The 23227-nt window shown below is 38.6% G+C and overlaps 1 protein-coding gene across 40 annotated transcripts in view; it reads left to right on the top strand.

Annotated features, from left to right (window-relative positions):
* The window catches only part of TTLL5 (tubulin tyrosine ligase like 5), a 270361-nt gene that overhangs the window by 176315 nt on the left and 70819 nt on the right, over window positions 1-23227 (top strand). For 39 of the 40 annotated variants that reach the window (XR_012036922.1, XR_012036921.1, XR_012036942.1 and 36 more), the window contains one exon: window positions 10522-10717. Coding sequence is in view for 14 of the 40 variants with exons in the window: in XM_072839391.1 (XP_072695492.1) it covers window positions 10522-10717 (196 nt within the window). In the remaining 26 variants the exon portion in view is untranslated. Of the gene's footprint in view, window positions 1-10521; window positions 10718-12335; window positions 12423-23227 lie in introns of all 40 variants that reach the window. The other variant, XM_072839401.1, reaches the window with a different exon arrangement.

A 23227-nucleotide genomic window follows, 5' to 3' on the forward strand; every position in this document is an offset into this window, starting at 1 on the left:
TTCAGTGTTTCAACATTAAGTATGATGTTAACCATAGATTTTTTTATAGATATACTTTATTAGATTGAGGAACTTTCTGTTCCTACTTTACTAAGAATTTCTGTCATGAATGAGTGTTGCATTTTGTCCAGTGCATTGTACCATCTAATAATATCCTATTATTATTTTTCTTCTTTATTCTTTTATTTTTTTTTTTTAATTTATTTATGATAGGCACACAGTGAGAGAGAGAGAGGCAGAGACACAGGCAGAGGGAGAAGCAGGCTCCATGCACCGGGAGCCCGATGTGGGATTCGATCCCGGGTCTCCAGGATCGCGCCCTGGGCCAAAGGCAGGCGCCAAACCGCTGCGCCACCCAGGGATCCCTCTTCTTTATTCTTTTAATGTGGTGAATTACATGATTGATTTTTCAATCTTAAACTATTCCTGTGGTAAATATCCCTTGGTCATGATATATGATCTTATTTTTTATAGGAGATAGATTTTTTTATATAAATGATAGATTTTTTTATAGATATAAATGGATTGATTTTATTTGCTAATGCCTTTTGTTCAGGGGCATATTGGTCTGTAATTTTCTAGTAATGTCTTTGTCATGTTTTAAGTAAACATCATAAAATGAGTTGGGAAATTTTCCCTTCTTTCTTTCTGATTGGAATTATTTCTTCTTTTTTTTTTTTTTTTTTTTTTTTTTTTATTTCTTCTTTAAATGTTTGATAGAATTCATTGAAACCATCTGGGCTTAAAGTTTTCTTTGTAAGAAAGTTTTTGGTTACAAGGTAAATTTCCTTATATTCATATTTATATAGAGAGACTCTCTGTCATTGTGTCACTTTTAATAATTTGTATTTCCAAGGATTTCTTCATTTTATCTAAGTTGTTGAATATTTGGCATAGAGTTATTCATAGTATTATGTTAAACTTCTGATATCTATACACTCTATGATGTTCTTTTTCATTCTTGATATTAATAATTTATGTCCTTTTTTTCTTTACTATCAGATTGCTTGGAACTTACCAACTTTTAAAATCTTTTCAAATAGCCACCTTTGATTTTATTGATATTCTCTGTTTGCCTATTTTATTTTATTTTATTTTTTTTTGTTTGCCTATTTTCTATTCCATCATGTTAAAAAATAAATTGAGGTACATTGAGATTTGGAAGGGTTCATTGGAGCAAATATTGATTTTATTGGACACACAAACTGAAAATGGCTAGGAGTAATCTACCAGCAGGCACTATGGGCAAGGCTTTCTTTCCTTTTTTTTTTTTTTTTTTAAGTAGAGCAGACCTCTTAAGTAAAGCAAGGAAATTACTTGACTGACTACAGCTTAAGCAGTTGCCTTATTTGGGAAAGCCTAGTAGGCTGTTTATGATTGGTCGTTCTTAAATATCATTTTCTCATATTTCAGTGCCTTTATGCTGGCTTAGGTTTTGATTTGTTTATATAGGCTGACAAGGCTTAGAGCTACCTCAGTCTAGTGGCATCCTTGTTTAATTACTTTATTGATTTATTTTATTATTATTCTGTTTTTTTATTCTACTTCTTGTGGGTTTAACTTGCTCGTATTTTTCTAACTTCTTAAAGTAGAAGCTTGATTGTTAATTTTATACATTTTTTCTAATATAGACATTTAATATTATAAATTTCTGTTTAAGTATTCTTCTATTTTGTTTGATTGTTTTCATTACCATTCAGTTGGATACACTTTTAAATTTGCCTTATGATTTCTTCCTTGACTCATAGATTATTTAGAAGTGTAATATTTAATTTCCAAATATTTTGGGGTTTTCTAGACATATTATTATTGATTTTTAATTTAATAACATTCTAGTCAGATTATACTCTGGATCTTGATCCTTTGATTTTTACTGAGACTTATTTTATGGCCCAGCTTTGGGACTATCTTGGTGAATGCTCCACATGTACTTGAAATAAATGACTATTCTAAAATTACTGGGTAATTTTACATAATTGTCAAATAGACTGAGTGAGTGGAGAGTGTTGTTGAAATGTTTAAGTCTATATTGGTTGGGTTTTTTTATGGTTTTTGCCCCAGCACCTTAATATATCTATCCAATATATCTATCCATTTCTGGTCTTTGTTTTCTAATGATAAGTAGACAACGCAACTATTTGCATTGTTATTCACTGGTAGATAATGTTTCTACCATTGCCAACCAGCACCCCACCACTCTCGCTGCTTTTAAGATTTTTTTCTTTAAGTTTTCAGCAATTTGACTGTGATGTGCCTGGGTGTAGATTTCTTTGTACTTCCACTGCTTGGGATTTGCTGATCTACTTAGGTTTGTAGGTAAATGTCTTCTAACAGCTTTGGAAATTCTTAGCCTTTATCTCTTGAAAGATTCCTTCTGCTCCATTCTCTCTCTTCTCCTTCTGAGATTCAAATTTTATATATGTTACATACTCTCTTCTATTATGTTCAGTCTGCCATTAGCATTTTGAATGAATTCTTCATTTCTGATTTTATATTTTTTCATTTCTAGAATTCTTGTTTGGTCCTTTTTAAAAATAAATTTCATCTCTCTATTGAAATTCCCCAGTTGTTTATACATGTTGCCCACCTTTTACACTAGACCCTTTTAAATATTTATCATGGTTATTTTGAAGTCCATGTCTGCTAAGTCCAATATCTGAGCCATCTCTCAGTGCCCTTCTTTTGACTATTTTCTCTTATGAGTCACATTTTCTTGCTTCTGCATGACTTTTATAATTATTAATTGTATGCTTCGTAAAAGACTATGTAAAATCAGAGTCTTAAGTAAATATTATTTGCCCTCCCACCCCCCAAAAAAGACATGCTTATCCTTTTCTCAGGCTGCAAATGTGAGGAAGAGGGGCAGGAAGAGAAGTGGTTGAGCTGATATAATTGATAATAAACTGACTCTGGACTTTGTTGCAACCTTAGTGAGATTCCAGTTCACCTCTGGCCTCAGATGTTTTGAGAGTAGGATGGGAGCACCCTTTTATGCTTTAAAATCATGTGGCCAGTTTTCTGAGCTATGCAAGGATATCTGCTTTTCATGTTAGATGTCAGCTTATTTGGTATCTGCAGAGTCCTCTTCCAATGTGCTCTCTTCCCTCCTGTCCCCAGACTCTATTGCTACAGGTTTATGGTTCACAAAGTTCTGTTCATGGATCTGGGGGTGCAGGGTGGGTGTTCATTCTCAAGACCCTCTTAGGAAGCCAGTAGGGTCAAAACAGTTTTTATAGTAGCACTAAGACATTTTTTGCCTTTTTTCACTATGTTGACATTTGCACATGGTACAAAAACAATGGTGTTTTTATAAAATTCCTCATGCCTTAGCACAAATTAAGGCCATTGCACCAAACTATAGTAGTAATCTTTACCACCAGAACATTTGTAGTTACAAGAGAAATGCCAGAGCTAATTAAGAAATCCGTGTTAAGCAGTAATAATTATGAAATCTCAACTCTGAATTACATATTTTTTTAATGTTCTGTCTGACAAAATAGGGTGTACGTGTAGAGTGTTTCTGCATACTGTATGATTGTCATCTCAAGGAAAAGCTCTTGGGTGACTGAGTTAGAGTCCAAACTAGCTGCTTTTTTCTTTTTTTTTTTTTTTAAGATTTTTAAAATTTATTTATTCATGAGAGACACACAGAGAGAGAGAGGCAGAGACATAGGAAGAGGGGAAAGCAGGCTCCATACAGGAAGCCTGATGTGGGACTCGATCCCGGGTCTCCAGGATCACACCCTGGGCTGCACGCGGCGCTAAACCACTGCGCCACCAGGGCTGCCCTGCCTTTTTCATTAAATGTTTTTACTTGAAAAAACAACTGATAGAGGAACGCTGGTTATTCAGATTTAGATGTTTGGCAGACATTTTCTCAAAAATAAACAGTGAACCTAGCACTTAAAGGAAAACAACTCATGGTGTTTATTGTTAATGACAAAATACCACTTGCTGAGTTTCTGTGAAAGTCAAAGAGTAATATACACAGTTTTTCTGTAAGGGATTTGGGTGAGTCTCCTGCCCTGTCCCCAGCCTTCAGTCTCCCCATGCACTTGGTGAAGAATTGATGGGTGTCTGCAGACTCACTCTGTGGCTGGGCTTCAAGGAATCTAATATATCATACCATCCCCTATGCAGGTGTTGAGTTTGTCAAAAGTTAGGTGTTTGTACCTTAACCCTCCTCTGGGAGGAGATACCTCCTCCTCCCAGAGGTCCATCTTGGCTGAAAGCTTAAGGCTGCTTCACTTCCTGGAATTTTATTCATTTAGGTTTCTGTATGTCCTCAGCATTTTGTTGGGTTTGAAATAAGTATGATTTAGCAGTTTATTCAGCTTGTTCTCTGTGTTAAGGTAGGAATGATGGTCTCTTAAAATTTTCTACAGCTTGCTCAAAAGCAGAAGTCCCAAAAGATGCTTTTAAATATTTTTTGGGCTTTGCCTCTGATTTAACTACAGGAGAGGTAACAATCCAGGATGGAGAATGAGGGAGTGACATTAAAACCAAGAAGGTTCTAGTTCATTATTTCTGAGAGTAGAGAGTAGGACTCCCCTCTGAGCTTAGGAGTTTTGAAGGAAAATCCCAGAGGTCTGTGCAGTTCACTCTGACTCTGTGTGGAGCCCCCTCCAGAACAGAAAAAAGGAAGCCACTACATTTATATGGATGGAGGCCGGGCTGAAAGACCTTGGGAAGGATGTTAGGACAGGAAAGAGTATAAACAGTCTTTTCTTTAGACCACCAGTAAAGGCTAGAAGAAGGCAAGAACGATCAGCTCTGATGGAAGAGCAGGAAGTAGATTTGAGCAGAAAACCGAATGTATAAAAAAGATGCATGTATGTGCCTCTGCCGCCTCCACTGTTTATTGGATTGAAGAGGAGGCAAATTTATCCTTTTCCAGATAACCTGTCCTAGTCCTCCGCATATAGCATGCAACACAATTATAACACTTTGGAGATACTGTTCCGCAGAGCTTTTCTTTTTAGTAAATTGGAGCCCTGTTGACTTCACAACTAATACTGTGCTGATGGCTGGATTGTGCTAACTTGGTAACACAGAGTTCTCTGATGGTGAATGACTGAGTTTATGTTTCTGTATATTACCTCAAAGGACTGTAGGGCAGCAGTGAAATGGAATCATTCGGTAGGGGGAAGAGTAGTAATAATAGTAATATTTGTGGTGGTGATAAACTGTTGGAGCCTTTCCTGTGTGCCAATACTTTCACTCCTGTTAGCTCTTTAACCCCCACAGCTCTTGGAATAGGTGCTTATGGTTGTAGCCCCATTTCACAGATGAGAATAGTTGAAGCACAGAGAAGTTAGTGTAATGAAGGCCCCAGAGGAACAGACCCTGTTTTATTCTTTTCTTCCCTGTGTGGCCTTTGGGAATGTGGCCTGATTCCAGTGGTCCTGGTAGGCATTGGGAATGGGACACACAACATTCCATGCAGAATCAGTCTTTGTCATGGAAACATCCCTTTAAGCCAAGAGAAGTCTCCACACCACCACCCCCTACCCCTGCATGATGCCTTTCTGATCTCAGGGCTTCCTAATAATGGCCAGCACTGCTTCATTTTGCTTGCAGGAGCCCTTCTGTCATGTGTGAGATTTTCATCACTTACAGCATCTTTGCAGCACTTAATTGGATGCTATGACTGCTTCTTCTCAGTCTCAAAGTCTTTTATAGACAAAGGATAGCCTCTGCTGTCCTTAATACCTATACTCACACACTTCCTCCCAACCCTCCCTACTCATGGTAGCTCAAGTTGTGTTGGGATTGGGTGAAGGAGGCTGGGGAAATGGACTGTGGGATCACACTTGCTCTATGACTGTCACATTCCTGTGCCTCATTCTTACCCTACACTCTTGTGAAGTCACATGATTCTCACAAAATCTGGAAGTATATCTTCATGGAGAGTGCAACTGCCTGATGAGATTTGCTTTGCTAAAATCCAGCGCATTGTATAAAAACCAGTGCCTCAAAAAAATAAAAAAATAAATTAAAAAAAAAAAACAACAGTGCTCCATTGTATAAAAACCAACACCTATTTCTTGGAACAGATAGTAAAGCAAAGGAGAAAATATTTATTGGCTAGAGTTCGGGGCTGTGCTACAGGAAGGGCTGTTACAGAGAAACATTTGCCATGCTATGCCATAGTGCCATGCCACAGTGTAATATAGAAAGTGAGATGAATTCTGTATGTTAGTAAATTGAACACCAATAAAAAAAAATAATAAAAAAAATAAATAAATAAATAAAAAAAAGAAAGTGAGATGAAGTTCTAAATGAACAGGCTAATGAGAGAAAGTGATGTTCAGAAGAATTTGCCATTTGGTGCCCATTTAGCTACATATGTGGTAAAGGTGAAATACAACATAGTTCACTTTGAATCTTTGAATTTGAGTCAAATGGTAGACATTCTGAGTATATCCATAGCTAACTTTCTTGGCTCTCTCTACTCTCTTCTAGAAATAATACAAAACTCTTAGGAATTATTTGCAGGGAATACATACAATATTATATCTTATATTGAGCAAAGAATAATATAAAAACTAGAGAGAATAATTAAAGCTTAAAATTTTGATGGGAGTAGAAAATGTATTACTAGTAGACTGCAGTGAATCGGGGTTCAGGGAGATGGGATGGAATTTTGACTAGAAATGTTAACTATTAGATGCCACAGAAAGGAATATGGAGATATGTAAACTCCAGTGAGGTCCAAATGAGAATGCACCTGACTTCTAAGTCAGTCATTGTAGAACTTACATATTACAAACCCCCAAGGCTCATGCTTTAATTGTGAGATACTGTGGCCTGAGGACCACCACCATCACTCAAAGCACCCAAAGCAAAGTTTCCTGCGGCACTCACCATGTTGCCTGACACAGCTGAGCACTCCTGTCCCCATCCAGAGGTGCCCTATAAAAATTTCTGCCTCTGCTAAAAGTTTCTACTTGCTTGAAAAAACTTTCTTTTGTGATTTGGAGACTGGGCTTAGATTACTGATGAGAGTAAGAACAGCCTTTACTGTCATAGTTTATGATGTTGTGGTCTGTTCACCGTGTGTGCAGTTAGATGAGCAAACCTCTTCTCCGTGGCCTCTTCTATGGCTTTCTGTGACCTGCTGTTCTACCCCTTCTACTCACAGAGCCCTGCTTCATGGACATACACCTGAGAATCTGTCCCTGGTTGTCTCCACATAAAAGGGCCTCATTCCTCTTATTTCTGATGCACAAGAAGGCTTGAAAGTAAATGCCTCCTAGGAATATCTGTTATGAAAGCAGCTTCTAGAAAATAAAACCAGTTTAGCCTGTGAATAAGATGAATTCTGACATAACAGTTATAACAGAGTTACAAAAATCCTTTAATATATAATTCCTGGGGAACTTGAGTGGCTCAGTCAGTTGGGCATCTGCCTTCAGCTCAGGTCATGATCCCAGGGTCCTGGGATCTAGCCCCTCGTCAGGCTCCCTGATGAGTCTCAGCAGGGAGTCTGCTTCTGCCTCTGTCCCTCCCTCTTGCTTGCACTTGCTCTCTCTCAAATAAATAAAATCTTTAAAAAATATATCTAATTTCTGAGTCTAGATTGCTTCTTGTGGCTAGAAACTTCTATAACCAGCAAGCCATAAATGGAAGTAGAATCACAATTGATGGATTTTCTGACTTTCAGTGCAGTTATCATAAGTAATGGTTTCATTCCAAATTCTGTTATTTGCCCTTAACTGATATGGAAGTCTCACGGTTATTCAAGCCAGGCAGTTCCTGCTTTTTTCATCTGTCTCTTTCCATGTGTTCATTTGTTCATTGGATCAGCCCACTCCTGCCTCCACCCTTCTCTTCATTTATACCTGGATGCTTTTCTCCACCATCCCTCCTTCCACTCAGAGCCGATGGAGTTCCCCAACCAGCTCAGTTGTTTCTTGCACCTTCTCTTCATTAAGCTTTTCTCTTTCCTCACCCTGTAACTCCTGTTTGACTCTCATTCAACACTTCACTTTGTGGAATAATGTGAACATTTTATTTGCATATTTAGGCACTTATTTCTATTCAGTCATTGGTTGCCACATTTCTCTATACCTCTGGAAGCCCTTCAGGAAAGAATGTGTCTTCTTAACTGTGCATGCACTTAACATGTCTTCTTAACACCATGCACTCTGAGGGTCACTGAAGATCAAGTGTCCTACTCAAAAATTCATTAGCAAGGTCTGAGCCTTTTGGTACGGTTCTCTGAGAAGATTAGCCGGAAGTACGTAATTGTGCAACTAAATTGTGTGAGCCAAACTGTCGGAGGAGATGAGCAAGGGATGTAGCCTATTAGAGGTGAGATTATGTAAGTAGAAAACCTTTCATCCATGGACTTTAGAATACAATACCCAGACCTAACCCCTGATGAGGTATTTGGAAATCTCTCAGAGAGAGGCTGAGGAACCAAAGCAGACCCCTCAAGTGATGAAGCTATTGGGGAGAACACAGACGAGAGAGGAGCCTGGGCTTCTTGACTCAGCAGGCCTTCTACTTTGCTCCTTCTCCCAGGGCTCTGTTGGGGTCATTAGGAATCAGGCTATAAATAACAAGGTGAGCTGTAGGTCAGGCCTCAGGAAGGTCTGCATAACCTTACTCCAGTGTTGCTGCGTCTTTGCCATTGAAATGACCCCTCACGTCAAAGGAAATTTGTAGAGGAAATAAAACAGCAGGATGATTTAAATCACTATGAATATTTCTCTTCAATTAGACACTGTTCCCTTTCTTCAAGCCTTGTTAATCAGGTTTAGGGTAAGATTGTTCACTATGAGATTCTTCCTGTTTCTCCCCGTTTCTTCTGTATACAATTTTCTGGTCACTGTACTTCAAAAAGGAAAACAAAAAACCACCACAGAGTAGTTGAAGAAGGTCCAGAAGAGAACCAAATATGAGAAAAAAGGGCTGCCAGATAAGACGATTCTAAATTAATGGGGATCTTAAAAAAAAAAAACAGTGGGGAATTATTTATAACCTAAAATTTGCCATTTCTTAGTGTATAATTCAGTGGCATATAGTACATTCACAATTTGTACAACCGTCACCATCATCCATTCCAGGACTTACTCGTCATCCCAAAGTAAAACTCAGTGCCCTAATTAAACAGTAACTCCCAATTTTCCTATCTCCTCATCCCCAGCAACTACCATTCTATTTTCTGTCTCTATTATATTGACTCTTCTAGGGACCTCATCTAAGTGAAATCATGCAGTATTGGTCCTTTTGTGATAGATTTGTTTCACTTAGTATGATGTCCCCAGGGTTCATCCATGTTGAAGCATATCAGAATTTCTTTCCTTTTTAAGGCTAATATGTCATTATATATATAGACCACATTTTGTTTATCATTCACCTGCCGATGTTTTCACCTTTTGGCTATTGGGAATAATGCTGTTGTGAACGTTGATATACAAGTATATGAGGCCCTGCTTTCAATTCTTTGGGGTATATACCTGGAGGGTGGGAGGTTGGAATCCCTGGATCACATAGTAATTCTGTGTTTAGCTTTTTGAGGAACTACCAGAATGTTTTCCACAGGAGCTATACCATTTCACATTCCCAACAGCAATGTTCCAATGTTTCCTCATGCTGGCCAGCATTTGTTTTGTTTTGTTTTTAATACTTGCCATGCTAATAGGTATGGAGTGGTATAAATGGGGACTTTTCTACTTGGAAGAAACAGACCGAGAGGACAAGTGTAGGCCTGTAGTTGTGAGGATTTCAGCTGAAATATACACAGATGTGGTCACCAGACTCTAACATTTTGATACCTGGGCAACGAGGAGTCAGGAGTATTTAACAAACAGCATAGCATGGGTTTGAACAGTCCCAAAGGCCACCAGCCCTTCACCTTCCTCAGATGTACAGGCTAAACATCAGGTTGGCCGGGGACTCTATTGAGGTAAATTTAGAAAAATGAGAAAAGGATCTTCCTAGACCAATTGTTTTATCCCTTGATGGACACACGAGCTCACTAATACGTGGTTAAGAAAAACTATGAATTCTGTATAATTCACCCATGATGGACACATGAGCTCACTAATAGGTGGTTAAGAAAAACTATGAATTCTGTATAATTCACCCCTATACTTTTGAAGCTGATGTTAGAAAAGAGGATTGTGCCTCACTTCCTACCTTAAATTTAACATGCCATCCTGCATCTGAAGCTCCCTGGCTCCTCTCAGAATTCCTTGTGGCCCTCACAGAGGACTGTAATTACAATTTTAATTATTCAGCCTTCACCAGATACTTGTTGTATACTGACCATGTGCCAGGCCTCAGGATAAGTGCTCCAAATAGAATGGAGAGCAGAGCAGACCCTGTCTTTGTACAACTTCATGGAGCTGCAGTTTAGTGTGATAAATCAGATCACTTATCACACAAAGAGATTTGTAATTCCAAACTGTATTTAGCTCTATAAAGGAAAAAATACCTGTGATATTTCTCTTTTTTCCTTTAGGTCATTCACACAACCTCTCTAAGAAATCTGCTTTCTTTTCTTTTCAGGAGCCTTCAAACAGGTGGCTTTGCGTGGGAGGGAGAGGTAGAGAACAACACGTATAACAAGGCTACAGGGGTGGTCCCTCAGCACAAGTATCACCCCACTGCAGGCAGTTACCAACTCCATTTTGCTCTGCAGCAGCTTGAACAACAGAAACTTCAGTCCCGGCAGCTTCTGGACCAGAGTCGAGCCCGGCACCAGGTAATTCAGATAAGGCTTTTCCATATGCTAGTCTCTTCTTCTACAGGGGGAGTGTGCGGGGGTGGGGAAGAAGGTCAATGGGAAGGGTAGGAATAGTTTCCCAGAAGTTTACCAACACCACCATGGCTTGGATGGTTCATAGAGAATCTATTCTAAGGGAAGTCATGTTCTGAAGCCATGATGTTAGCTTTGCTGGGATGTAATGCTGAACCAGTTTTGACATTTTCTTTAATTTGAATGTTTCTCTATAGAAATCTCTGTTGTGTCATTTCCCCCTTTCTGCTGCATGGTGGTAGTTCAGTAAGCTCCCAGAAAGTCGAATTTCCAAATACCTAAAAGCTAGCATTTGAAGCGACTTTTTTCCTAAATGTACTACTTCCTTATCTTTACATACTTGGTGTACATAAGCACATATTAATCCTTCATGACCTGTTGAGACTTTCAAGGCATAAATAATGTTTCAAGTTCTTTTCATAGGAAATGGTCATAAGTTTGGTTTCTGGTCCTCTGGTTTGATAGGACACAAAACAATGTACATGAAAATGGGACAGTATACACAAAAATTCTCACTGTCTGGGATCCCTGAGTGGCTCAGCAGTTTAGCGCCTGCCTTTGGCCCAGAGCGTGATCCTAGGGTCCCAAGATCGAGTCTTGTGTCGGGCTCCCTGCATGGAGCCTGCTTCTCCCTCTGCCTGTGTCTCTGCCTCTCTCTCTCTCTCTCTCTCTCTCTCTCTCTCTCTGTGTCTCTCATGAATAAATAAATAAAATCTTAAAAAAAAAAAATCCTCGCTGGTGTGGCATTTACACTCTAATAAAACACTGATTTCCTATTCACCATCTCTACAATGACAGAAACTCCTGAGCATATGTGTGAGGGAGCTGTGTAAGTGAATTGTACTAGTGTGTCAGTGTGGCCCACATTACAGAGAAAGGATGACTTCACACACAAAAAAATCAGGCCATATAGAGTTAACTTTTTCTTGATGATTTCAGGGTAATCATTAGAATCCGTTATTGTGTTCTACATGTTCTTTTGGCCTAAATCAGTACTGATTCTGTGAGCTTCCCTTTTATTTGGTTACATGAAGAAATATATCAGTCTGATCTCTTGTTATTTGCTCCTATAAAAATGTAGTACATATTGTGCATTAGTTTGTACAAAATTAATATTCACTCAAAGGCTAAAGCAGTGTTTCCCAAAGGTTCCCCCCCCCCAAATAAATCAATTATCATTATTCTCTCTCTCTCTACTTAATCTTTTTAACTGTTGTTCAGATCCAGACATTATTTCAATTTCATTCATTGCTTGCTCATCCTTTTCTATGCTGGCATAGTCTCTATATTATATTAACTCAATGTAATTGAGAAATTGTAAGTATAGGTAGTTGTGAAGTAGTTCCTGTAAGTCATTTCTACTCGAGGAAAATCCAGAATTCTTACCTGGAAAACATGGAATGTAGCATCTCAATTTGATCACCACACTGTGATCATGTAGAAATTTCCTCATTTAGAAAGTCTTAGGGATAGGCAGTTTACGTTTTCACAATTTTAGATATAAATGTGTACTTTAGTTCTTTTTTAAATCTGTGTAAATTTCTTAAAACTTGTGAACTTCTAGACTCCTCATCATTCAGAATTCTTGAGAATGCCAGCTTCATCAGATCCTGGGCAGGAGAGGTCTCAAAAATAGCCTTATTTCCCTTATGTGAGTATAATCGATGATCTAACAAATGTAGACTATTAGGCCCTTTTAATGCTTCCATACCTTGAAATGGCGATGATTTTTGAGGGGGAGGAAGGGTTGGTGATTGTAGGGCATTGGAGTTTGGGGGAAGGAGAGACCATTTTACTGATTTTCCCTTTTAGAAACTGCTTCATTTAAAAGCCCTTCTTACTCTTTTGATTAGCTTCCAGCAACTCACATTCCTTTGAAATTTCAGAGTACTGCTATTCTTGTGTGGATTTTTTTTTTCCAGTGAGGATTACACTGGTTTAGTTCACTAAACTATGAAGTATATGGAAAACATGTTTTTTAGAATCTGTCAGAATATCTGTCTTAGGGAGGAGTCAGAACTCCCAAGAAGGGAGTTATCTCGTGTCTCCTGGAGAGGGAACAGAAAATCATTCATCATAATTTTATATATGTTTATAACATCATTTATTTCTTCCTCCTCTTCTTTTAATCCATGGTTGATTTAGGTAAAAATGAGTCAGTGTAAAGTTCTGGGACTGTGGGGAGAGCTAAAGAAACTACATTTGTAGCTTGAAGAATTTGTAACTAAGAAAATAGCAAATAAGTTATTAAATATTCCTAGATTTGAAGTCTCTTTTTCTAGCCTAGCTTATGGCTTGCTAGACTTGACCATTATAATTATCACCACATTGTTGATGGAAGCCTGCTTTGTGTTCTCAGTATGTCCTGTGTTTCTGCCTTTGGGTTAATAGAGAGAGATGGTTTCTCTGATAAATTCTTTATGCTTTGGATTCATTTTTCTAAAGTATACATAGCCATTGATATAATTAGCATTTTGGTTAATTGTTTGAGGGTAGAATTGAAATCTAATTTACTTAGCATTCATCCATAAGAGATACCCATGAAACAGGCCATTAAAGGGAGCTTTATTTATATTGCACTGTATCATAACAAATTGTTGATTATGTCCATGGACTGTGCCTTTCCTAGTGATTCCCTAAAAATATATCTGGGAAAGATCATGCAACTTTTCTTGCATTACATGCAGAGGAATTTCTCTGTCCTTTTCTGCACTTAGGTAGTCAGCTTACTGAAGGTATTAATTTCAGAAGGCAAACTGATTCAGAGTATGTTTGGAAATGGATATCTCTAACCATTCATGCAGAGTAAGGTTTGATCTTCATCTCTATCTAGCATTGCACTCATAAATTTAGAAAGTGCTACGTACTGAATGCACCTCAACAAAAGACTGGTACTGTAACATAGGCATCGGAGAGTAAGTTACCCAGAGCCATTGGCAGGATCACTGAGGTACAAGGAAATAGGCGTGAATCCAGTCCATTTGATAGCATGATAAACCAAGTAAGATGACATGGAAACCATGCATTTTTATACACTGATGAGTAAAACCAGCAGTTTTATTTATTTATTTTTAAAGATTTTATTTATTCATGAGAGACACAGAGAGAGAGAGAGAGGGAGAGGCAGAGACACAGGCAGAGGGAGAAGCAGGCTCTATGCCGGGAGCCCGACGTGGGACTCGATTCCGGGACTCCAGGATCACACCCTGGGCCGAAGGCAGGCGCTAAACCTCTGAGCCACCCAGGGATCCCCAAAACCAGCATTTTTAAAGAAGAAATCATTCTAAGTCAAAGCAGGGATCAGTAAACTTTTTTTTTTTTTTTTTTTTTTAATGGCCAGATAGTAAACACTTAAGGCTTTACACTTAAGGCCATAGACTCTCTGTGGCCACTACTCAGCTTTGCCATGGTAAAATGGAAACAGCCATAGACAATATGTAAGTGAATGAGCGTGGCTATTTTCCAGTGAAACTTTATTAAAAACAAGTGGCAGGCTGGATTTGTCTTACAAGCCCTAGTTTGCAGACCCCTGATTATAAGCAACAAAACCACTTGGAGGGCCCGTTAAAACACCAGTTGTTAATCCCATCCCATTTCTGACTCAGTAAGTTTGGGAATGGGGTTCAATTATTTCCATTTCTAACAACTTCCCCAGGTGATGCCAGTGCTGCTCTTTGGGGATCCACACTTTGAGAACCAGTGAGCTAGAGAGAAAGATTAGAAACATCTCCTCTTCAGTTATTTGTTTTTTGTCCTTTGGCAGGGAGACTGAATATGTTAAAATTTAGCGTTGCCCTTATAAAATTTCAGGCAGTCATTGTTTTATAGGAACTTTGTTTCCATCTTGTTCACTCCATCTACCACAGTCTCCTTATAAATAAGTTTTCCGAACTCGAAAACCTTCGTGTGCATTTTTCTTATCAGGGTACATTCTGCTCAGCAGTCACTGCTCCCAGGATTCAAGTTTTATGGTGGACAAGAGATAAGTAACGGGACAGATTCCTCCCTCTTCATTTTTAATAATAATAGCCAGCACTCAATAAGCACTGTGGCCCAAGCATGGTTTCAGGTGCTTTACATATACTAATTCATTTAACATGCATTTCAGGGTGGGCGGAGAAATCACAGAATCCTGATAGGCTAGGGGTGGTAAAATGAATCTGTTATGTGTTCCTCTATCCCAATGTGTGTCTTCTCTCTAGTTTACACTCATTGCTTCCCACTTCCTTCTCATTCTGGCTTTCCGCCCCTGAAGGAGAAGGATAAAAAACTTTCTTTCAGCTGAGTCGGGGGACTTTCTTGGGCAGCAGTGACTGCTGGTGACATCAGCATGAGTAGCCCTCCGTGCTGGGGGGCTGTGAGGAGGGCCGCACCGGCTGTGAGGCCCAACTGACCTGATTCTAATTGCCGACATTGAGCTGATGTTATTCTTGGCTCAGGACAGAGCGATTACTCAGTAGTTTCTGTTAAAGTGATCCTTTGTTAAACTTCTGCTCCCAGCCCCCCTTTCCTTCCCTCCCACTCTCTTCTCTGCCTCATCCAGACTGAAAAAAGACCAAAAAGCAGAAAAATTAAGGACATTTTGATGGCCAGGGCAGAACTGCTGAAATGTCTTTTAACAATAGAAGGGAGAAAGGGGGGATTTTAAGTACATCTTAATTTTTCACTGGTTCCATTCCTTATCCAGAGCCATTCAATTTTTAGTAGACTTAATTTTGAACATAGTGAGGTAACTCAAGGTAACTCATAGGAGAAAACTGTACATCCTGAACTCCTTTCATCCTTCCACTCCATCATGTCCTTTACTTCCCCCTTCCCACCATGCTCCCTTTGCCAGACTGACCTAGATTCATTAAGGGCCAACAGAAATGAATGTTCCTATAACAAGTGTGTGGGGGGGCGGGGGGTGGGCAGCTCTGGGTTCACACCAAGGGGTCTTTCAGTAAGCTAGTACATCTTGAGTGCCATATGTAATGAGCTTTTTGCTAATGGTATGAGTGTCCATGCACAACCTCACAGGTGTGGAAAGGATTCCCATAATAAGCCCAGCCAAGTCTTGTTATACTGCTCCTAAAAGTCCATTGCATGTGTCTAGAAAAATTCTGCCCCCCTACTGGAGTGAATACTGTTTCTCCAAGCCTTCAGCTGCTGTGTGTTTGTTTTGTGGGGGAGGGGAAAGAAAGAGAAATTCAGCAGGCACCCGGGCTTTTCCAGGCAGCCAGCAATAACATGCTAGCTCCTCAGCATGGCACAAGGAGAGCAAGCAAACAGGCTGACTGTGCAGAGGGAGGCCTCTGTACATGCTTCTAACAGTATCCAGGAGGAAGATTGGACTGGGGATATTCAGGAGGAAGAGCTTGTCCATGTGTGCTTAAGCTCCTGGAACATGATGGCCTGTCATAACCTACTGCCGATTCATTTTGTTTGTTGGGGTTTTTTGTTCCATTTTGTTTTCCCTTCTGACTTTTATCGGGAACTTATACAACACTTAGTTTCTGGATGATGATGGTGGTGATTGATTTTCCTAGAACCATTTGATTTAGTAGGTTTTGCCAAGCCAACTCTTTTCATCTTACCTAATAAAGGTACATTGAAAATATGTGAAATGACATATGCAAAACTACATTTAGCTGCTCGAGAAATAGGCCCTCTGGACAGGCTTTAGAGTCAGATAATCTTCAGTTTAAATCTTGCTTCTGGGGATCCCTGGGTGGCGCAGCGGTTTAGCGCCTGCCTTTGGCCCAGGGCGCGATCCTGGAGACCCCGGATCGAATCCCACGTCGGGCTCCCGGTGCATGGAGCCTGATTCTCCCTCTGCCTGTGTCTCTGCCTCTCTCTCTCTGTGACTATCAAAAATAAATTAAAAAAAAAAAAATTAAAAAAAAAAAATAAATAAATAAATAAATAAATCTTGCTTCTGTCCAGCCCATGACTGGGACAGGCTATTCAAACTTCTGGACTTTAGTTTGCTTATGTCTGCTAAGGAGATGATAATACATATCTGTGGGTATCATGAGGATCATCTTTCTTAGGATGTTACCACGTATCCAGCACTGAACTGGGACTTTTATTTGTATTATCGCATTGAGTCCTCCCAGTTGTCCTTTTAATTAGCCCCATTTTACAGACAAAAAAAAAAAGGTTAATCACTTAATGTGACTTTCTCAGGGTCACATAAATAATGAATGGAAGAGCTGATTTTTTTAACCCAGGTATGCATGCAGGCATAGCATCCAGCCTTCAGACTATCATGCTATGCTATATGCTACCATCCTGACAATATATTAAGGCATTCATTTATATTTTATACGTATATGTATGTATATGTATTAATCTATATGTATTATTACATAAATTTTAAGTTGCAGTTCATACATCCACAGGTGTACTTATTGACACCTGTAAAACTGTATTTGAGAAGTCCTCTTCAGGTATTGTAACTAGTCTGCTACTATTCATATCATATACACTGTCATAAAAGAGAAGGTCTACTAAACATATGTAAACTCAGGTCTAGACATATCCCAAGTATCTCAGATTTTTAAAGAAACATCTTAGGAAAGTGTTCCTGGGCTTAAAACTCTTGGAAACATCCATATTTTACCCTCCTTTGTGTTATTATTTAGTAATAGGGTTAGGGACTATTGAGTTGTGCAGTATCATAAAATATGTTCTAGAAGTTTGAAGATTTGCAACACTTATGTGGGTTGTTTTGATAACATAGGAATTATTTCTACAATTATCACGTTGCCCTTTCAACTCTGTTATTGTTGCTAGTCATAGTATTTTAATTTTATTTCTATGATAGTGTTTTCAAGAAGACTACTAGGAAATATGACTGGTGTCTACAAATGTGACTATCATATGTGATCATTTTGCATGATTACTATTAATGCTTGCTTTTTCAGTTCCATATAAATCTGAATCTTAATACATTGTTGTAATATAGATATCAGTTCATCGTGCTGATTCATCACATGCAGTAAGAGAAATCCTCTGATTACCACCAGATTGTCTTCTAAATTGCTCCCAGAAAGTGCCCCTCTGGAATCTTGGAGGGAGGAAGGTGAGGTCAGGGAAATGGACACAGAGTGAGTGCCTCCTGTGTGCTGGATGTAATACTATTTCTATCCCACTGATGAGGGAACTCAAAGAGTTAAAGTAACTTACACAAGGTTGCATAGCTAGTTAATTACAGAGATGATATTCAGACCCGATCAGAAGGCTCCGAAAGCCCTTTTCCATTCTACCTCCCTCCCTCTTGAGAGAAGTGACTCTTTATTTTCTTCTTGTTTTACACACTTATCATCAGTCAAATAAGCCATTCCAAATTTATTGATGCTGCTGCTACTATAGACCCATACATGCAAATTTTTTTTTATTTTTTTAAATTCAATTAGCCAACATATAGGACATCATTAATTTCAGTTGCAGTATCCAGTAATTTTTCAGTTGCATGTAACACCCAGTGCTCATTTTATCATGTGCCCATACACACAAATATAAAAGAGTTAGAGTCAATGTTATGAATCAAAGTATAGAACTCTGCTTGGTTGTGGGTATGTTAAAAGGCCACCTGCCAGCTGCTTGGGATCAACCTTATTTGTTGTATATCCTTAAAATGTGATTTTGCTACTGCTATATGACAACCATTTTCATTCCCTGTCCTCACTCTATGACCTGTTTGTTTCTGTTTGTCTGTGGGCATATGAGGGACCCAATGGCAGTAACTATGTGAGATAATGAAAGACCTCACTCTTAAATATAAAGAATCCCATCCATCTGAAATGAACGCAGCCACAGGAAGAAGTCTAACAGATGGATGACAGCAAGTTCTATGCAAGATGCACAGTAGGCCAATCACGTGAGAGATTCTGAGCCAAATAAACCATACATTTGAAGGCAGAGACAAGTTAGATATTTATAAATTCTGAATTTAAAGTTGTAAGGGGAAAAAAAATAAAAGTTGTAAGGGAACTTAGAGGTTCTTGTCTGATTATTTTATTTTACTCATCAGGAGATGTAAGACACAGACACATTATCAGGAGAACAAGGACTCTGATATAGAAATAATAATACTAGCTAACGATGCTATGAATTACCTTTTTTTAACCAATTGAACTCTCAGTCTGGGGTCATTGCTGATCTTTTGAGTTATCTTTATGTAAATACATACATACATGTACACATACTTTAACTCTTAAAATCAATAACAAAAATTTCCTTACAGACAAATCCTTTTCAAGCTTTTCTTCTTGGAGTAGAGCTAGTGAAATCTGGGTCTTTTAAATGCATCTGATGAAAATTGGACACATTGCTAGGTTTGCTTTGTATTTACTTTGGAAGGGAAATATGATTTCATGGATTTGCTCTAAAAGGGAGTCAGCATAGCACAACTAGGGAAGGCAGCATTGTTATGGAATGGGGCTCTGAAATCAGACTCTGCACTCATGGATCCTAGGTTAGTACTTAGTAGCTGTGCCATCAGGAGCAAATGATGGATCCTTCTTGTGCCTTGGTTTCTTTCTCTGTATGTAGAAATGATGATGAGACCCACCTCAGTAGTTGGGAGGATTAAATGAGATAATAGCATTAAAATGTTTAGGGCAATGTTGATCCATGGTAAAAGCTCAATAAAAATTCATAGCTCTTATTATGTATTACTTTTTTTCATTGTAGTAAAAACAACACACAACACAGCACAAATTTACCCTCTTAATAATTTTTAAGTATATGATGTAGTATATCATTCACTAGGAACATTGTTGTATAACAGATCAATAAAACATCCTCATCTTGCTTGACTGAAACTCTGTACTCATTGAACAACTCCCTGTTTTCCCCTCCCCTTAGCCTCTGGGAACAACCATTCTACTTTGTGTTTCTATGAGTCTGATTACTTTAGATACCTCATATAAGTGGAATCATGAGTATTTCTCCTTTTCGTGACTGCTTATTTCACTTAGCATAATTTCCTGAAGGTTCATCCATGTTGTAGCATATTACAGGATTCCTTTCTTTTTCTTAAGGCTGAATAATATGCTTTTGTATGTATATACATTTTCTTTATCCATTCATCTATTGATAGGCATTTAGATTGCTTCCACATTTTAACTGTTGTGAATAATCCTTCTGTGAATACATTTGTGCAGATATCTGTTCTATTATGTATTTTATTTATTTATTTATTTATTTATTTATTTATTTATTTATTTAAACACACAAGCAAGGGCAGGGGAAGGGGAGAGCAAGAATCTTAAGTAGACTCCATATACTTAGTGCAGAGCCCAATGCGGGGCTTGATCTCATGACCCTGAGATCATGACCTGAGCTGAAACCAAGAGTTGCCTTCTTAACTGACTGAGCCACCCAGGCACCCCTCTTATGTATTACTTTTAACCTTAAATATGCATAGCTTTATAATTTCAACTTGGGGGTTTTAGTTACCCGCCACCCACCCCACGTCAGAAGCAAATTGGTTAAAATGATATTAAAGAGGGTGTTTTATAAGTTCAAGGCTCATAAAGTATTAATTGGTTACTTTTTTTCCCCTTATATTTTTTGTTTGGACAATTGAAAATACAAGTTCATTCACAATTGCTAGAGGGAGATATGAGAAGAAAAAGTAGAAAGGATGATTAATACTATGATAAAATGATTAAAAGCATGATATCTGTAAAATTTTAGCATGTTTATCCAAAGGCATAAATGTCTTATAAAAAGAAAAAGAGTGGCATTAGCATCAAATTATGAGTCAGCTTTTCGTGGGACATATGCTGTTTCTTCACAGTAATCAAGGAAAGATAAGGACTGATGGAAATGTAATCAGACAACCTTACAAGGGGGCAGTTTGAGAATATATAGAAAAAAGATTTAAAACAAAAGCAGCAGCCACCTTCTGAGCTAGCTATTCTACTTCAAGGAAATTATTTTAAGGAAATGATCCAGCATATGCAAAAAGATATAAATAACATCAGAACACTGTTCTTACATAGCAAAACAGACTGGTAACAACCTGAATGTGTGTGTGTGTGTGTGTGTGTGTGTGTGTGTGTGTAGTTTCAAAATACAAGTATAAGATTTGGAGGGGCCTACTTTTTCCCCACTTAAAAATCTATTATGAACATATTTCCATAATTACTAATATAGGTATACTGTGTCAATTTATAGTATTCTACTATTGGTGATTGGTAAGTAAATTATAATAAACCATAATAAAAAAATATACAGCCATTAAAAATAGTGATTGAGATTCACCCTTATAGATATGAAGAAGTGTTCAAGTTAGATATTTGAATGAAAAAAAGTCTCCAAAACATTGGATATTGTATGCTCCTATTTTTGTAAGCCCATAGAAATACAGGTATATACATACAAAATAACTCCATATATACACAAAAATATCTAAGTGTTGCCAGAGGTTATCTTTGAAAGGACTTTTCAAATTATTTTCCTTTTTCTAATGAATACGTATTAAAGAAATTAACATGTTTCAAAAAAAAAGACAACAAACCTTGGACTGCCAGCCTTCTGTGAATGTATGTGGTCCGTATTCAAACATTGCTGGGCATTGAAGGAGAAAAAAAAATAGAAAGCAAAGCAGAATCTATGCCATGAGTCTAAATTTGCCATCAGAATATCAACTCTACCAATGTAGGACTGCTGGTTCTGTTGTTAGAATAGGGTGGTGGGGGGCTGCTAGTGAGGGAAGCTCATGTCTGTGCCACCTTAGGGCTACTTGGTTTCATGGTTTTTCTGGTTATGGACTGCAGACCTGGCCTTAGCCAGCTGCCTCATGGTTGGACATCTTTGGTCATAACACACACCTGGTGCAAGATCAGTTCAATTGTCCTGATGCTATTGAAGAACCAACACAGAGACTACTGCTGGAATCTTTGGTTTTATCAGATCACAGAGTCTGAGGCTCAGGAGCATCTCTAAGTATCTGTTAATGACCAGCATCATTTCTCGTGTGTGCAAGTACCATTGACTTAGGAACTGTCTGAAACACAGTGGTTTTTCTTGGTGAATCACTTGTGTACAGGTAAGCAGCTGTGTTCACATCCTGGAGAGTAGATCATTTGAATTAATAAGAGCCTTCAGTCTTTGTTGCTAAAGGAGACAGAGCCTCTCCGTTGATTTTAGAAATCAGAAGATATGCCAGAGAACTGGTGGTATCTTTGGCCACTCAAAGCCCTATCTCGGGTATTTGTGTCATCAGTCTCTCTCTTTCTCTCTCTCTCTCTCTCTGAACAGTAGCGTCTTCTGGGTTCCTGCCCCATCCCTATCAGGGCTATAGCACTGCTTCCTGGCCTTGTCCGCAGTACCAGAAGTTGTACTCTGTTTCTCTTGCTCAGCCTCCCGTCTTGTCCCAGCTGACAAACATTGTGAATGGAAGACAGCCAAGAACTCCATACAATGTGAGACAAAGGCCTTTTGGAAGCTTGCTTTTGCTAAAATAGAAACAGCTACCCTCACCCTCACCTTGGCCCCAAGTTTCTATAGCATCATATGATTACACAAAAGACACAGTGTGTTCTTTGCATTGAACAGCTCTTGGCTGATTGTAGTAAGGTGAGTGATTAGCATCTTACATGCTCAGGAAGATACACCATCCCAGTACTTAGTCTGCCAGAGAACAACATTCTAGAAGCAGTTTTGTGTACTATGTAATGGGAACTTTATCCAAGTGAGGATAAAATCTCAGTGGGGAGAATAATGCATAAAAATGCTCACTTTTCTGGAACCAAAGTAAAAGGGGTACAAAAAGACATTAACCCATTGAAGTAGAGGTTAACATTTCCGTACTTCATCTCCTCCCTTAATTAAAAAAAAACGAATTTAGAGTTTACACTACAAAGAGTTATCCAGCTCTGCTCTATCACCAACAAACCCAAGTAAAGACGAAAAGAAGTGTTTTTCTGGAAGGAATTTTAAAAAAAAAAACCTCCCAGAATTTAATCTCTGAACAGTATTATCTTTCTAGTAAGAGAGCCCAGATCTTGCTTCCCCATAACCTTCCAAGTTACAGTCTGTGTTCTGTCTATCAGAAATTCCTCCTTCCCACCCACGAGTACCCTTCTGTTGTGGGAGAAGGAGGGCCTTTCTAGTCTTTGGCCTGGGGCCAAGCCAACCCTCAAACTGTGGTTTTCTCTTAGTCTCCTTACTGAAGCATGGCTGTTTCCCACACCCAATAAAGAAGCAAAAGTCTTGTATATGTTGACCAGGTCTTGAGTGGAGGCCAGTGCTTACACAGCTCTCACATTCCCAGGACACTGACTGATGATGGTGTAGCCCCCTTCCCGGTTGTTAACCCACAAGTGCAGTGTGCCAGTATTGTGTATCCAAACCTTACCTTTCTTAGAATCTATATAGAAGGAACTCTTTTTAAAAAAGATTTTATTTATTTATTCATGAGCGACACAGAGAGAGACAGAGACATAAGCAGAGGGAGAA

The sequence above is a fragment of the Canis lupus genome, chromosome 9 (genome assembly GCF_048164855.1).
Source record: "Canis lupus baileyi chromosome 9, mCanLup2.hap1, whole genome shotgun sequence".
In the NCBI taxonomy this organism is placed as follows: Eukaryota; Metazoa; Chordata; class Mammalia; order Carnivora; family Canidae; genus Canis; species Canis lupus.